This window comes from Nematolebias whitei, chromosome 12, assembly GCF_014905685.2.
Source record: "Nematolebias whitei isolate Nwh7 chromosome 12, NemWhi1, whole genome shotgun sequence".
In the NCBI taxonomy this organism is placed as follows: Eukaryota; Metazoa; Chordata; class Actinopteri; order Cyprinodontiformes; family Rivulidae; genus Nematolebias; species Nematolebias whitei.
Window position 1 is genome coordinate 43245740 of NC_056509.1, and position 17381 is coordinate 43263120.

The 17381-nt window shown below is 40.6% G+C and overlaps 1 protein-coding gene across 1 annotated transcript in view; it reads left to right on the top strand.

Annotated features, from left to right (window-relative positions):
- Nucleotides 1-12399, top strand: part of LOC119418615 (dystrobrevin beta) — a 42945-nt gene extending 30546 nt beyond the window's left edge. The window contains exons 16-22 of the mRNA XM_037685935.1: nt 4349-4445; nt 4655-4675; nt 6606-6759; nt 8116-8205; nt 8407-8454; nt 9695-9728; nt 11793-12399. Of these exons, the coding sequence (XP_037541863.1) occupies nt 4349-4445; nt 4655-4675; nt 6606-6759; nt 8116-8205; nt 8407-8454; nt 9695-9702 (418 nt within the window). The 3' untranslated portion in view covers nt 9703-9728; nt 11793-12399. The remainder of the gene's footprint in view (nt 1-4348; nt 4446-4654; nt 4676-6605; nt 6760-8115; nt 8206-8406; nt 8455-9694; nt 9729-11792) is intronic.
- The last annotated feature ends 4982 nt before the right edge of the window (nt 12400-17381 follow it).

The window sequence follows — 17381 nt, forward strand, 5'->3', positions numbered from 1 at the left end:
GGCTGCCTGCACGTAACAAACAGTTCTGAGTCGCATGTACTGAGAGGCTTAAGAGCCTGTGTAGCTGTAGCTGTAGTGTTTTTGGTTACAAAACGCAGTAGAATATATAATTACAGTATATCTAAATAAGGTTTTATCGTACTGCTTTTTTTTTAACCTATTTTATTCTGTAATTTGGCGCTGAATCGGCTGCATTCAGCGAGTTAACTGGTTTCAAAGTCAGTTAAATCTTCTACTCCAGGGATATTCAACTGGTGACCCGGGGGCCAAATCAGGCCCACGGATAAGCAAAGTTCGGCCCACCAGTAGGTTCATTTTTTTTTAATAAAACAATTTTATCATTTAACCTTTATTTATACAGGGTAGTCTCATTGAGTCATGATGAGGATTCATTTACTAGAGAGACCTGATTTCGATAAAATAAGGTTCACACAACAATAAACAGCCATAAAATGCATATAAAATAAAACGTAAGTAAAAGTAGTGATCTAAAACTAAATAAAATAAAGCTACATAATGAAACGAGGTAAAATACTAAAAACAGGAACATGTCTGCATGATGTAATGACTTCAACATGACTGGGAATTCCTCGTTCATGGGAAATAGTTGCAATCCCCGATCCCCATCACGAGCAGGGTTCAGCGGGTCACCCGTGCGTCTCGGCGAAGGGTAGGCACCCGCTGGTCCGCTCAGTGTGGCGCACGTGCAGCCCCGGACATCCGAGGGCAACACAGACCAGTTATTGCTCAATCTTGCGTGACTGAGCGCCACGTGTCCCTCTAAGAAGCTGAACGCTGACCGTATGGGGCCGCGTAACTAGTTAGTATGCTAGAGTCTCGTTCGTTATCGGAATTAACCGTACACGTCGCACCGCCGTATAAGTCGCATCAGTCCAAAAATATCTAATAAAATGGAAAAAACATAAATAAGTCGCTTCGCCGCATAAGTCTCTTGTATTATGCGCCGCCGCTGACAACCCGGAAACGTAGACCGGTGTTGTGCCAGAAATCCATTTGCTGCCAAATGGCAGCCGTGGGAGCGTGCACGGGAGGACTTTAACAAGAATTTAACAAGATTAACACTTAAAACCTTTTTTTTTCTCGACATTATAGTAAAGGTGTGTCTCGGTTGAACTTTTCCTTAATAAATGCACTTTAATGGTCAAATCAGCTGCATTTCACCTGGGCGTCGCAGCAAAATGCAGCTGATTTGACGTTTGTTCCAGGAGTTCCAGAGCGAGACGAAGGTGGCTTGGTATGGCAAGCCGAGCGTCTCATTAATAGCCACTTTTACCTATTTATGAGACACTTTGCTTGTCATATTTGTCGACCGCCCCTAGTGGCTTAAAATGGCAGTGTTCTACATTTTCCATGTCTGAATGTATGAAATTGTCAGACCTCAGCCAAAAATTGTGTTATAAATATGGAGAAAAAACATAAACACCATAAGTCACTTCGGTGTGTTAGTCGCAGGCATTCTAATTTATGCAAAAAACTGCGACTTACACAGCGACATTTACGGTAACCAGACAAATCGCTCCACCAACTAAGAACGGCCATGCACCACCACCCACAGAATCGAGAAAGAGCTATCAGTCTGTCAGTCCTTTCCGGGCCGGGTGAGGTTTCCCGTGTGGAATCAAATTAAGCCGCAGGCTCCACTCCTGGTGGTGCCCTTCTTCAGTTCCTTGAAGTTTCAGTTGTGCAGCCATACTCCCCCCCCCCCCCCCCCCCTGAACCCAAAGACTTTGGTTTCCTGGATGCTGCTGGATCGCTGGTCGAAACTACGACGGTATCTGATCGTCTTCGCACCTCCGACTCGTTTAATGACGATAACTGCTGGATGTCCGGCCCCTGAGCTCTTAGTTTTCAGTAACTGTGGCCCCCCCCCGAGAAGTTTCGTTGAACAGCCCTGCTCTTCTCTGTTTTTAATCTTTTTTAAAGTAATTTTTGGCTTCTTTATTCTTGACTGTTTGGCAGCAAATGTTTACCAAGCTGTGATTTATAGTTGTTGTATTTCACGTTGCTTTCTGATGTGAAGTCCAAAAAGTCAAATAAATCTGTATTCCTAAATATTCTGACTGGACAGAAATCTTTTGCAATAAATCTGAAATTTTCATTGCTCAAGTTTGTGTTTAGAACCCGGTCAGTGAACGGCTGAGTCACCGCTAGAGTGTCAGTACCGTAACGATCTTTTGGACTTTATGAGTCAGACTTTTGTTTTATTTATTTACTCTCTTATTACCAAGTGAAGTAAAGCCAGGAGAGAAAAACAAATGCTGTATTTTTTTTTTTTGCCTGCTTTGTGCCATGAGGACAAATTATTGCTTAGAAAAAGTGACTGTGAACACCTCGCAGACAAAATCATTTGTGTCCAAACTGGCCTTGACAAAAAGGATAAAACCCCTAACTTGTGACTGAGACCAAGCTTCCTGACACTGAGCTGCACATTTAGCTCCAGAATGCCTTGATAGTCTTGAGATTTTATTGTACCCTGCACAAGCATCCCCAGAACAGAACCAAGCCTCCTCCGTGTTTCACTGTAGGCACAGTCGTCTTGTATTTGTTTCATTCCTGGGTCTGTGAACACGGAGCTGATGGGACTCGTTGCCAAAAGGCTCCAGTTTTGTTCTCATTGATCTCATTCTCCCAGAAGCTCGGTGGCTTCTCGGTACATATTTTGACAAGTTCCACTCTGACTTTTGTAGGATTTTGGTGTCCTCCTCTGTCGTCTTCCATCGAATCTGTTTTGGTTCAAACAGTGACCGATGGTGCGACCTGACGCTGATGGACCTTGACCTTGGAGTTCACCTCTGATCTCTTGAAATTGTTTTGGACACTTTGGTTACCTTTTGTATGATTTGTCATTTTGCTCTTGCAGCCACATCAGGGAGGTTGTCTCTAGTCCTCTGAAGCTTAAATCTCTGAATAATCTGCACAGTTGTAGTCACGGGAACATCAAGCTTCTTGGAGACGACCCTTCAACCTGCTGCTCAATCTTTCTTTCTAAGCTCCTGCGAAAACGTGACTTTCTGTGGTTAATGTTCACCGTGGTACACACCATGAGACCAAACAGCACAGTGACTACTACCACTCTTTAAAAAGGCAGCTTGACTGATTTCAGACTGTGGACGCCTGAGATACTGATTACAAGACACACCTTAGTTTAATTCAACCACAGGGACATGTTGTTTTCATTCTTTTTACAGGGTACCGTTCTTTTAGTCAAGTTCGGTTTCATTAATTCAATTCAAAAATACTTTATTAAACCCAAAGGGAAATTAAGTGTGGTCATCATCCTGGTTTTATTCAAGAGTTGTTATAGATGCTGATAGTTGTGGGCAGGAAGGATCTCCTGCAGCGAATCTGAAGAATCTGGCCACAGATACCGATCCGTCCACCCGGATCCAGCTTGCTGTCAGATCCGGCGGGCCTCTCGGTCCTCCTGGGCAACAGGACTGCCTGAATTGAATGCCGGGCAGAATTCCTCCCTGAGTGATGGTCCAGCAATGTGTCGAGCTCCTCGTCGCCACGAACAAACTGCTGAAGGGGCCGGGGGATGATCCCGTCCTCCCGTTGTCATGAGACAAATTTCCCACCGGTTCCAGGATCTCGGTGGTCAGGTACTCGAGCACCGCCGCCAGGTTGACGGGAATTCGTCCACGGCGCCTCCTTTTCAACTCAGAGAACTGAGAGCCAAAACTGGAGCGCCGCTGTAGTGCTGTATAAATAAAATACAGCTGCAGATTTTGTTGAACCACAATTCAAAAGCAATGTGATTTTCATTAATTTAAGTAACCTTTTTGTTGATTATTTTTGTGAAAATGTATTAAAATTGATGCTTAGAGTATTTTATTAGTACTGGTTGCACAAGGTTGGCAGTATTTTGGTGTTCTGCTGCTTATCTCAGATTGATGTTCTCGTTCAGCTCAGGAACGAACGCTCAGGAACTTGTCGGGGATTTTTAGGACTAACGTTTCCCCGTCCTTTGATCTCCAGTAATCCATGCTCACGTTCAACGACTTCAGGGTTTTAGTTTCCTCTGGAAAAGTTCTCACCCAGATTTCTCTTTAGGTTTTACTAATATCGTTCTCACTGTGAAGTGAAGCTCATTTCCATCTTCACTGACCTCATCAGATTGAAGCGAAATCAACAAAAATAAAGTTTGAATTATTACCCTGTAATTTAACTATTTGTGGCGTAAGGAGTTTGATTTCAAGTCTTACTTGTCTTGTTTCTAATTTGACTTTGTTTATATTTTCCAGTCTGCTTTGGTGACGCCAGTGACTGTTTGCACTTGGATTATTTGTTCCTGCGCCATAACGAGGTGTCGGTTGTTGTGTTGCAGGCAGAGGAAAGATGAGCTGGAGCAGAGGATGTCATCTCTGCAAGAGAGCAGGAGGGAGCTGATGGTGCAGCTGGAGGGACTGATGAAGCTGCTTAAGGTGAACCACCATCTTCAGGAAGTCGTCACATGGACATTTTCCTGCTTCCTTACATCTCCACGTTTCTGTCCTTGCTATAACATTTTCATCACTGCCGTTTCCTCCTGTCTGATTTCCCCTTTTTCTGGCTCTGATTGTATCTGACCTTCATTTTTTCCATCCTCTTCTCTCCCTGTTTGTTTCTGGCTGCCCTTGTTGTCTTCCTGTAGGATGAGGAGCAGCGACAGGCAGTAAGTTCACGCTCGTTTTATGAAACGCACACTGGAGTAACAGTGGGATCCAGCCAGGGTTCTGAACTAGAACCCTAAGAGAAATTGTATTTCCTGCGAAAATGCTTATTGTTGAAGAACTTTCTGAAAAACAGCTGAAATTAGCTAAAACCCTGCTGAATTGTATCTGAAATGGAAGAACAAGCCTAAGTTAGCAGAAGAAACCAGAAAGAACACATATTTGCTGAATTAGGTCTAAATGGGTAGAAATTTGCACAAAAATTAGTAAATTAACTACCGGTACTTAATTAAAGCTAAAATTTTGCTAATTGCTGAATTGCTGAAAAGTAGCTGAAAAGACATTAAAAAGCTTAAACTACATAAAGGAAGTGAAAAGAGCTGAAATGACCTAAAAAATGTGGAATTAATTGAAAAAGCTAAATTTAACACACAATTGCTAAAAAAAAAATAGCTGAAATAGCAGATAAAGCTGAAATTAGCGGAAAGAAGCTGGTGTAACAAGCTAGAATTAGCAGAAAGAAGTTACTTAGGTTGAAAGCAACAGAAATTACTACGAAAATTTTGAATTTATATGAAAACAACTGAAATTAGCTAAAAGAAGTACAGGTAGTTGGAAAGGTAAAACAAGCTGAAAGAACACGTTTGCCCATTTACACTGAAAGAAGCAGAAATGAGCACATAAAAGTGGAAATTATCTGAAAAAAGCTGAAAGTAGCAATAAAACGGCTGAAAATTAGCTTAAAAAGGCAGAAAGAAGCCTAAATTACCAAAAGGAAGTGAAGAGCACATTTTTGCTGAATTAAGCTGAAAAAAGTTGAAATGAGTGTAAAAAAAAATGTGGAATTGGTTGAAAAGCTAAAATTAGCATTAAAACAGCTAAATAGTAGCTGCAATAACAAACTAGTAGAAATAATCTGAAAAGAGCATAACTAAGTTAATTAGACTGAAATTAGCAGATATTACCATAAAAAACGTGAATTTCTCTGAAAACGGCTAAAATGAGCTAAAACGGTTTCTGAAAATGTAGAACAAGCTTAAATTAGCAGAATAAAGCAGAAAAACACATTTGCCCAGATAAGCTGAATGAAGCAAAAATTAGCACAAAAAAGTGGAAATGATCTGAAAACAAAAGCTGAAATTAGCAAAAACCAGCTGAAAAATAGCTTAAAAAACAGAAAGAAGCTGAAGTTACAAGAAGGACGTGGAGAGAACATATTTTTGCTGAATTAGGCTGGAAAAAGTTTAGATGAGTGCAAAAATATGTGAAATTAGCTGAAAAAGCTTAAATTAACATAAAACAGCTAAAGAGTAGCTGAAATAACTGAAACTAGCAGAAATAAGCTGAAAGGAGTATAGCAAGCTGAAATTAGCAGAAAGAAGTTAGAAGAAGCACAAAAATGTTGTAGTTATCAAAGAATCTGAAAGGAGCGCAAAACAGCTGAAAAAATAGCTGAAATGAGCTGAAAGTTGCTGGAAAAAAGTTTAAATTTGCACAAAGAAGCTAAAAGAAGCTGAACCAGAACAAAATGTGAAAGGAGCAGTAAAAGGTTGTGAACAGATCTAAAGATTTGAAGGATGTCAAATGAGCTCAGTTCATTTTCTATGAGGAAAAAAAGTGGCAGAAACGGCTAAATATTTCAAAAAGCTAAAGCTGCACCAATACCAAAATATGATAGCAGGATTGTCCTGAAAGAGCTGAAAGTTTTGATTTGTTGAAATATCTTGAAAACTGCAGGACGAGAATCGCACCAAAATACGTACGGAAGAAAAATGGATCACAACAGTGTGAATGTTCACACAACTCCCAACAAATCAGCTTTTTTAGTAAATAGGCTGCGCTTCCTTTTCAGCTGTCGGCAACAGAAACGAAAACATTCGGTCTCTTTTTGTCCTCTGAGTCTACAACGTTCATCATAAGTTGATCTCGTAGGCACAAGCAGCCGGCTCTTCTCACGCCTCGCCCTCTCGACTGAGGCCAACGACCGTGCGCTCTGTAGGCGCTGCGTCCCCTCAGGCTCACATGCACTTCCCTCAAGACTCCCTCGCTGGGGTGGGCGGCGATGTTCAAGAGGCCTTCGCTCAAGGTACCACTCGGATTTCTCTCCAGCAACAATCTTAACTGTGTTTTACAGTTTTACCCGATTACTCAATGTTTTTAGTTCAAATTAGAAGAATATATGACCTTCATTTTAGGAAAACATTGATTAAATTAGTTGTTTAAGACTTTATTGTTTAAGGTTTTAACTAAAACTCCCTGTTTTATCAGTTTGAAGCACAAATGTAAGAACAAAATTAGTGAACTTGATTCATAAAATTGCTGTACTATAATTCTCATGATTTCAGTTTTTAACACTTGGCTGTTATTTATGTCCTGATGCCAGCTGTTTCATGTTTTCAGTGTTCCAGGTTAGTTTTACCTGAGCAGTCTATAGTGGACTGTCAAACCAGTCACGTCAACATCAATTAGTTAAGAAGTTTAAAAAAAAAGCATCTTGTTCTCTGAGGAAGATGCTGCTTCCTGTTTCACAAGAACATTAAATCTGACTTGGCTTTAATGAATTTAAAAAAATATGTAAAAATAATAAAAACTCTTTGCATCAGTTTGTCTGTGCCTTTTAATGCAGTGAGCTTTAAGTTGTGTTTAACTTTGAGAAATATGTTTTAGATGGTTAAAAAAAATACAAATCTTTTCCTAATTATTATTATTTTTATATTATTTATTTATTTATTGCAAAAAAAACCAGCCTTGACCACTAATTTTAATAATCGTTGGCAGCAATACATAATACAGCCCCTACATACCTGATATATACTGGGTAAGTACCTGATACCTACTAGGTACTTTGTATGTATCCTGTAGGTACCAGCTACGTACTTGCTATGTACTGGGTACTGGCCTGCTACCAACAGGGTTTTTGCCTGCTGTGTACTGGGTACATACCAAGAACTTACAGGATACATACCAGTTACTATGCACCAAGTACATGCCAGGTATCTACAAGACACATATAGTTTATGTACCTGGTACCTACAGGGTTCTATCAGGTATTTATCTGGTAGTGATGGTACTCGTCGTGTACGCACCTGTTATCTACGGGGCACGTACATACCCGTTACTTACAGGTACTAAGCTGTATTTTGATGGGACTTGTTACACTGTGCGTACCAATTATGTACTTTTTACTTATGGGGTGTGTACCGTGTACATTTTAGCTTTGTATCCAGTAAGTACCAGGTAGGTTTCAAGTAATTGCCATGATTATAGCAAGTAACGACCCTGTAAATACCAGTAACATACTGTGTTATATTATATTGTGTTACTGTTTGTTGTAATTGGTACCACACTGAGTCAGTATAACCCTTTAAATTAAGTATTGAACACGTTTGCATCATGCGTTTTGTTCATACTGGATCATAAATAAGCATTTTTGTATTTCCAGGCCCCAGAAGAAACTTGAGAAATGACCTCCTTGTAGCAGCCGACTCCATCACCAACACCGTGTCCTCACTGGTCAAAGAGCTCCACTCTGGTAAATAACATCACACAAACATTCACTTTATCTGCATGTCTTCTTTTTTTTTTTTTTTGAGGATTTATTTGAGGTTTATAAAAGTTTATGCTTATGAAGGAAACCTGTTTAGTCGAGCAGTTTTTTTTTAAAGTTTTGAGTCAAAATCTAAAGTTAGTAAGAAAAGACACATTGATACTTTATGCCCTTTGCTCCTGACAGATGAAGGTCGGGAGGAGGAGGAGAGGTTGCTAAATGGGAAGGACAGAGGTAAATCTACAGTGTATAAATAATTATATTTTATTGCACTCTATCTTTACTAACTTAACTCACAAGTCACTAACAAACTTAAAGTGATGATTAAAAACGTTTACATGGCGTTAGAAGGTGGCTAACAGGGAGGTTATAGCTATTCTTTTTTTGAACAATGAACATATACTGTATACTCTCTTATAAACAAGTCCTCGTTCAGTGGGACTAACCCGTTTAAATAAAGGTTGAATTAATAAATGGATTAATTTGTAAGTAATCAGTATCGTCTTTTAATTTTTCCTTTGCTAAGTCTACACCAGTAAACACAGTGACCAACTAAATTAGGAAATGAATAAAAAGCCTCAAATACAAATCAAATAAAGTAAATAACAAATTTGTTTTCAGGCTTCCTGCTTCAATTTCCACAAACCTCTTGAATCTATGATTTTCTCTTTTAACTGAGGTCTATGGGTAGAGTTGAAGCTTTCCTACAGGAGTACACCAAGGGAAAGTAGCTGTTCACTATTTCACAGTTTTAAAAGACTAAATTCTACTTGAATGAAAGCACAGTGCACCTCAGCTGTCAACGTAAAGCTGCTCATTTCGATGTTTCGTCTGTGTCCGACGATTTTTACTTTCAAACCACAGATCTGTATCGGGGACAAACACTTCTTGATCTAGACGTCTCTATCAGCACTCACTCCAAGCCAAGTGGCTTATCGGCTCCTAGAAATTTCAAATTTCTTATTTTTGTTCATATAAAATTAACATCGGAGCACATTTCTAAACCTTTAAATTGAAACTCGGTGGATTTTTTTTTCCTGCCTACAACATCCGTGTTCGTGTAACCTCGACTTCAGCCTGCTTCTCCGGCTGCTCGCGGCTGTAGTCTATATCAACACACCGTCTCATTAGCTGTACGATATGGAGCCCCTGGATTTTTTACAAGAGGACCTCCTGCAGCGGTCGAACTACTTCCTGGTCTGCTTCCTTGGCTCATTAGAATAAATGAAGCTGCAGTTGTAACCTCCCAACAGACAGGCAGGAGGCCCACTTCCACGCGGTTAAGTCTTAAAGAGTTTGAGTTTTGCACTTGTCATCTAAAGTCTGTAGCTGTGGTTTTTATTTTTTGTTGTTTTCTAAAAACTGCTCTGGCTGTTTTTACGGTGCCTGTCAAACAAAAACACTGTCATTTGTTGTATTTTCTGATTGCACTCTTTCGTGCTGACTGCTAATAAAACTTTTTTTTTTTGTTTAGCAGGTTAAAATGCTGACGGAGCATCAAAAAACCAGTAAGACATTTCATGCTATTTCTTTTTAAAGATGTTTAATTACACTAAAAACTGTTGCAAAGCATGAAAATATGACCTAACTCAGTTATTTTAAACTGCCCTAACTAGGGGTACAAGTACTTCATATTGGGTACTTACCAATGCCGAGTAGTTAATGAGTTTGTCCTTAAACATTGCACAATGGCTTTAGCAACGCATTTATTTTATTAAGAGTCAAGTCAAACTTATTTGTATAGCACATTTAAAACAGGAACTGTTACCAAAGTGCATTAACAAAACAGAGACATACATGGGGAGGCTAAGCTACAGCCACTTGAGCGGCGCCACCTTTTTAGATAAGGAAGTGACAGCATGAGGAAAGGGGGGGATCAGAAATGACCTCGGCACAAAAAGTAACATAAATAGACATAAGACATGTACATTTATGCATAGGGGACAACAATGGCGGTGAGTAGTCCATGGACACTCCGGAAAGTTCCAAAGTTCTGATAAGATGGTACAGTGTCTATCAGCGTCACAATTCTGATAAGACCATGGGAGGGGGAGGCAGAAGCTTCTAGCTTACGTATCCTCCAGGAGAAATTAGAGTTGTCCAAGGCCAGCGGGGAGGCTGAATTCAGATAAACGACAATTGTTTGGGCCGCCAGACTCTGATTTCTGTCTGCCTTCAGTTCTGCTGGTACACTCAATGGTGAATCCAAACAGCCAGATTTATGGACATTCCGCTTGGTCCGCGCTCGATTAGCTCTATCCAGGATTGAAACCTTCATGCCGGCGAGTTCCAGGAGACGCAAGATGCCTACGATTCTCAGAAATCACGTCCAGCTTGCAGTTGAGCTCGTATGAGTCTGAGAGCTCGAGGCACGAATTATTCCTTCACATAAGGCCGGCAGCTTTACCACTGCTGAAACAGCTGCTGTCGTCTTCCTCATTTGTCGATATCCAAGGTATCTGCCGATTCCAAAAAGCAGAAACCCTGTTATTATAAATCCAATAATGTGCACAGCTTCTACATCCTCCACGGACAGAACAGATGGGCACATCATCTTCCACTGCCCCCAGGAATCATTGACATACCCAGCTGCGTGGGTCCTTTCAGGGCATGAGGGCTCTCCAGCACCCTGTCCTCTGGTGGAAAATATGTTATCAATTGCATTGAGGGACCAGCTGACCAAATCCATAATAATTTTTGATTTGGAAAATGTATAAAGAGAGGCTCTGAGGAGGTTGACTGGACAAGAGAGCAAAAAAGAAGGAGGGAGGGAGAGTAAGAGCGACCGTCTTTGTCGAGAGCGAAAGAGAGAAGAGAGAGAAGAGCACAGCAACCAGTCAGCAGTCTCAACACCTGAGTTTATTTTAAAATGTCTCAAAATTAAGGACAGTTATTTTTTGTACTCAGTTTCTTGCAAAGTGGAAGAGAAAATGATGTCACTAAGCATAAAAGTGGTGTTGGTGCCAAGTGTCAGGGTGTTTCTATGAGTACAAATATGAGTACTTGAGGTTGGTATCGGGACACCATCAGCCCTAACATAGTTTTAGCAACTTGCACAGTAACAAAATCAAACCAGTTATTTTAATTCTCCTCTCTTTGTTGGAAGAAGACGGCAGCAAAAGGCTCATTCGCTCATGCTTTATGTGAAAACGTGAAGGATTTGATGACTAAACATCTTGTTTATCATCTCTGAGCTTGTTTGCACAAGTCTTTCCAAACGGCCGGCCTTCGTGTCCCTCAGATCGGCTTTGTGGCGCTTTAAATTTCAAACAGCAAAAATAAAAGCTGCAGCAGAGTCCAAGAACAGAGTCTGAAGGCTAAAGTGGCAGTTTCTTCAACTGAAGTCATTTAGGTATTGGATTACAGACTTAAACTTTTCTGTAAAGTATCTTTAAGGTATTATTTTTAGTTGTTTTACCTCCAAAAAAACGTAACAAATCTGCTATTTTTCTACTGATCATAACAAATCCACCTATGCTTGACTTCTAAAGATCAGACGCTCTGCTTCTTTTGTTCGTTCTGTACGAAACAACGAGTAAAACTCACACAGATCTTCCTTTCTTCTTGAACAGGGTGGTGTATCATCACAGCCAAATATGACCGACCCTGCCGGGATTCAAGTCTGTCCTCTAGTAATCGTTGTTAATCAACCGGGGGATTGAAGCGTCTCTGCAATCAACCAATCACAATGCTGGACACCAAACGACCGCCGGGTCTCTACTGATGTATAGCTGTGGTTCTGCGTGTGTTGTCGCTGTGCTTTAGTTGTTTTGATTTGATTGTGCATAGCCAAACGAAGAATCTGAAACCTACTGATCTGTACTGTCGCGTGTGTGTTTGAGTGCGCGCTCTGCGTTGACGAGGAGCCAGAGGGTCGGGTAAGTTGGAGGGAACAGAGAGAGGAAGTAAAGGTGCGCTTGCGGTGGATTTTAATGCAAAGTTTCGGGATTGGGATGAACTGTTGGAAAGAGAAGAAGAAAATGATGCAAGTTGAAAAGGTGAGCTGTAAAATTTAAAGTTTGAGCACTGTGTGCTTGGTATTTATTGCTTTGATTCGATTTTTGTCATTTATTTTGCCTGAGTGCTGTTTGTGTACATGAGGGTGGTCAGATCCTGCTGAGATGTCGAGCTTTAATGGGACGTTTCCCTGCGGCTGCAGCTATAAAGAAAGAATCGTCTAACTGAAGTCAGAAGTTGTAGTTGGACACCTTTCTTTACCTGTAAAAAAAGATGCCAAAATTATTATTTTTTTAAATGGTCTGCTCTAACCAAAATATTAAATCTAACTGGTTCTACTGGAGGGTTCTTTCTGGTAAGAAATCACATTTCTTACGTGATTTGGTGCTGTTTAAATGAATTATTGAAGCGCCGTCGTTTCCTCCAAGTGTGGAAGAAAACCGAGCCCCCGGTGCTTCTTTGTCCAGCCCTTACTGGGTTCTGGTACTGCAAAGTGGACAAATCTGATTACTGTGATGTTTGTGTTCACGTCAATGTGTGTGTCTGTTACATTGACAAGGTTTGTTTAGTATAAATAAGCTGAAAAGTCTGGAATACCAGTTCTGGAAGGAAAAAAAAAAGATGCGTTGTGTAAAACGTGAATAAAAACAGAATACAATGATTTGTAAATCTCATAAATCCATATTATATTCAATGAACATTTCAAATGTTGAAACTTAGAAATGTTGCTGTTTTTTTAAAAGCTTATAATTTGAGGTTTATAGCAGCAACACATAAAAAAAAAAATAAAAAAAAAGTTGAGACGTGGTCGTGTTTGCTGCTGCGAAGCACCTCCTCTTCTTTTAACGACGTCGAGGAACTGAACGTCGTCCCGTTCTGGTCTCGTTGGATTCTAGCTGTTCGACAGACCTGGGTCATTTTTGCTGGATGGGAGCACAAGTTGTTACATAACCTGTGTATACTTCTCTGCGTTGATGGTGCCTTTCCAGATGTGGAAGCTGCCCATGCCAGATACACCAATGCACCCCCATACCATCAGAGAGGCAGACTTTTGAACTTTGGGCTGGTAACAGGCTGGACGGTGCCTCTCCTCTTCAGTACAGAGGATGTGGTGTTTATCGTTCCCAAAAAGACTCAAATTTTGATTCCTCTCACCACAGAACGTTTTTTCACGTTATAGCTGTCATTTCTAACCCGGGCCCGAAGCCCGGCCCGACCTGAATTTGGTCCGGGTCAGTGTTGGGCTGACGATTCAATTATGTGGCAATATGGCTTGCCATACAATCCAATTATATGGCAACATGGCTTGCCATACAACCACCAGTTGCACATGGCCATTTGACCGCAAGCTGACCGACCTTGAAAGAGGTCAAATAAAGTTCAATTAAGCTTCAGATGGGACTACTGGTACTGCCCGGAAGTGATCCATCGCCCAAACAGACGTTCAGTCGCTGCACTCAGCGGACACATGCCTGATGACCCAAACAGCTGAGATCCCAAAGCAGACATGCCAGAGCAGGGTCCGTGTCTGAATAATGCAGAGTGCAGGCAGAAGCAGGGATTTACTGCGCTTTGGCGGCCATGAAAGGACAAACACCCCCTCAGCTCCGATTTTCTGCACCTTTTATTCAGCCGCACGTGACCGCCGACCGTTAATAACTATATAAGCAATCAAAGCTTAGTTAAAAATGTCATGGGGGGTGGAGTGTTTGGACCTGTAATTACTGTTAATTAGTCGGGTCGGGTGGGGTTCGGAAATGATGGCTACGGGCTGGGGCTGGGTTGGATTTTTTGGGCCCAAATGCAGCTCTATTTCACGTTGCCTCAGTCCATTTGAAATGGACTTTGGTTCAGAGAAGACGGCAGCGTTTCTGGATGGTTTTCACGTACGGCTTCTTATTTGCACGATGAAGATCTTGACCATCCAGTCACCTTTGAGCTCAGAGATTTCTCCAGATTCTTGAAATCTTGTGAACTGTAAACGATGGGACATGTAGCCTTTTCAATTTTCAATTGTGAAAATGATTTAAAATTTGTTCTACTCTTTTTGGACGGCGTTTACACAGACAGGTGAACCTCCGCCCATCTTTACTTTTAAGAATTAGCTTCTGTTGTAAATGCTGATTTTAGATTTACTCACCTGTTGCCAGCGGACCACATCTGCTGCAAAATGCTCCTCCAGCTGTTTCTTTTTCATCCCCCTCACTTTTTACAGCCCTTTAATTCTCCTTTTCAAACTTTTATCTTTAGCTGTGTTGCTGCTATCAAATTCAAAATTATTATTTTTTTTCCCCTAAAAATTGTAAAATTTCCAAGTTTCAACATTTGATATACAGTATTTACTATGTTCTATTTTGGAAAAAAATATGAGTTTATTGAAAATGTTTAATTATTTTTATTTACATTTGTCACTTTGTTTTTTTAATCATTGTACATCTCACTTGAATTATAGGTCCGCTCACCCAAAATGACTAAAATAATCACACAAACTCTTTAGATGGAACATTTCAGATCCTTTAACCCTTTTAAGGGATTAACTCATTAGGAAGCAATTTAGTTTAGTTGTATTTGTCCAGGTTGTGAATCTTATTATTTTTAATCAAATAAATAACGTTGATGTGGTGCTAAACCAGTGGTTCCCAACTGTGGTCCTTGAGGAACACCATTCTGCAGGTTTTGTTTCCCTGCTTTGAAACACCTGATTTGTATGAATTGGTGATTATAAAGCTTTCTGCAGACCTTGAAGTAATAACTTGCTGAATCGGGTGTGTTGGAGCAGGGAAACAACTAAAACGTGTAGGGTGGTGTTCCTCAAGGACTACTGTTGGGAACCACTGTGAAGTAGATGAAATGATGTACCTGTGGATAATCGACACAAACAAAAGCCTGTAATTATTTCCTCTTTGAATCGTTAGCTGAGTCAAAGCGTTCTCTGTAGTTTGGGGGAAATGATCGATGTAAAAACTTGAAAGTCAAGTCCTCTTGTTGACCTTAAATGTTTCTGGTACCCTTTCTTTTCCTGCCAGAATAACTGCAGTTGTGGTTCAAAGGCCTGTTTTAACAGAACTGTAACAAAAACGGCAAGTTGAACCAAGAGCAACAGAGAATGTTGTTGATTTTAACTGTATCTGATCTTTCCCCATCAGCGGCACGGTGTGTGTGTGTGTGTGTGTGTGTGTGTGGCCGTTTGGAAGATGTAGTCTTGTACATTTTGTCAACCAGCAGCAATCTGTTGTTGTTTTCATGATTTCAGAAGAGTCCGTTTAAGTTCCTCGGATGAAGAACCACACCTAAATCAGCGTGTGTCGTACAAAAATTGTTTTGTTTCATTTTATTTAACAGCAGTTTTATTTATTTTTTTAAATAGTTTTTCAGCTTTACCACTTTTTGATTGGAAGTTGTTTTTGCTCGAAGCATTCATGCATCAGTTTTCCTTAACGCTTGTGACTGGGATCCTCACGTTTCCAGTCTACGCAATGATTGACTGAATGTTTAAATGATTTTTTTTTTTTTTTTAAACGACTGAAGAACTTGCTCGTGTTTCAGTGAGAGTGGAAAACAGTCTGAGTGAGACCGACTTGTCCTGACGTGAAACCGTAAACACCTCCAGCTCCGAACCTGTCGGAGCTGACGGTGTGTGAAAAGTGTGCATCTGTGTTTCATCTGCAATAAATAATGTTTATCATTAAACACGGCGTTTTCATGTATGTGTGGGGCAAAACACGGGTACGTGACACACTACTGTTCTGTCATGACCTCAGCACTTCATCTGATCTGTTGCAGTTTGGATGAACAAACGCGCCAAATGTAGAAAAATGTGGAATTCCTGGACCTTCATCTGCTTTGCAGCATTTCTAAATCCTGATATCGCTGCAGGGTTGGAGCTGCCCCTCTTCAGAAAGAAGGTTGCAGGTTGGCCTCCTGGCCTGGGGCCTTTCTAGGTGGAGTTTGCATGTTCTCCCTGTGCACAGGTGGGTTCTCGGGTTTCCTCCCTCAGACCAAAACGTGCATGTTAATAGGCTCATGGCAGCTCGGCCTGGGTGAGCCGGTGACTGGATGTCCCAAATGTTTCTGTGATGGACCTGCAACATGTCTAGGGTGTCCCCCGCCCCTCACACTGCTGAAGATGGACACCAGCTCCCCATGACCCGGTAAGGAGAAGCAGTAAAGATATCGATAGCTTTTAAAGACAAATAATTTTTGAAGACATACCTGTAAAAAGGATTTAAAGGTAGATTAGAACAATTAATTATTTTAGTGATTGCTAGATGGTGTCCATGCACTCGTTTTTACTCAAATTTTACAGATTTTGGGCTAAAATTTGGTGTTTTAGTAGCTGAGTCATCCACAAAACATGATTTAAGCACTTACGGATCACAAGCTCTTGCAGCATCACATAAGATCACAGCCTTTATGCTGTTGTATTCATTCATACCCATCTCACTATACAGACTCATGTTCGGGCTGCTGTTTAATATATTGTATTATTTTACATTATTAGTGTTTAGCGTATATCTTAGGTCTTTTAACGTATCGTTTAGCGTATATCGTAATGTATATCTTAAAGCCTTATATTTTGTATCTTTTTATATGTTGATATTTTGGGTTGTACAACTGGGACCTTGTGTACACAATTTCGTTCCACCTCGTACCACGTGATGCGAATGACGATAAAGAACCTTGAACATAATGTCATTTACAAAGTTTGACCAAAAGGGTGTCAATTCTCATGAGATCTTCGTGTAAAACTCTGGCACGAAGGTTGGGGGGGTGATATGCATTCCTTCAGGGAATGCTAAGCCGTTTAGTGGTTTAAAGTCCTCCATTAATTCAGGGGAGCAGTCATGGTTCCCATTAGCTTCCATTGGAGGTCAGATGTGGGTTTGTGAGGGTGTGTAAAGAGGGGGTGTTGTCTATTATCTAAACAAAGCTGATTCAGGCGGGTTCATTGTTTGTGACCTCCTCATGGCAGCTATAAATGCCCCCCCTACACACACACAGCACATATGGTGCAGTTATGATCTTGTGTAAAGATCACCGTATTCTTCTCAGAGGTCACACTGAGTTTAAACATCTTTAAGGGAAAACCTCCCCAGCTTGTTAGCTTTGCAAACAAAACAGAGTTTTTCTACAAGTTAAATGTGTCCATCATTGAATAGAAAATGCCACTTGTTAAGAAATAAATGCAATTTTATTTGCATATT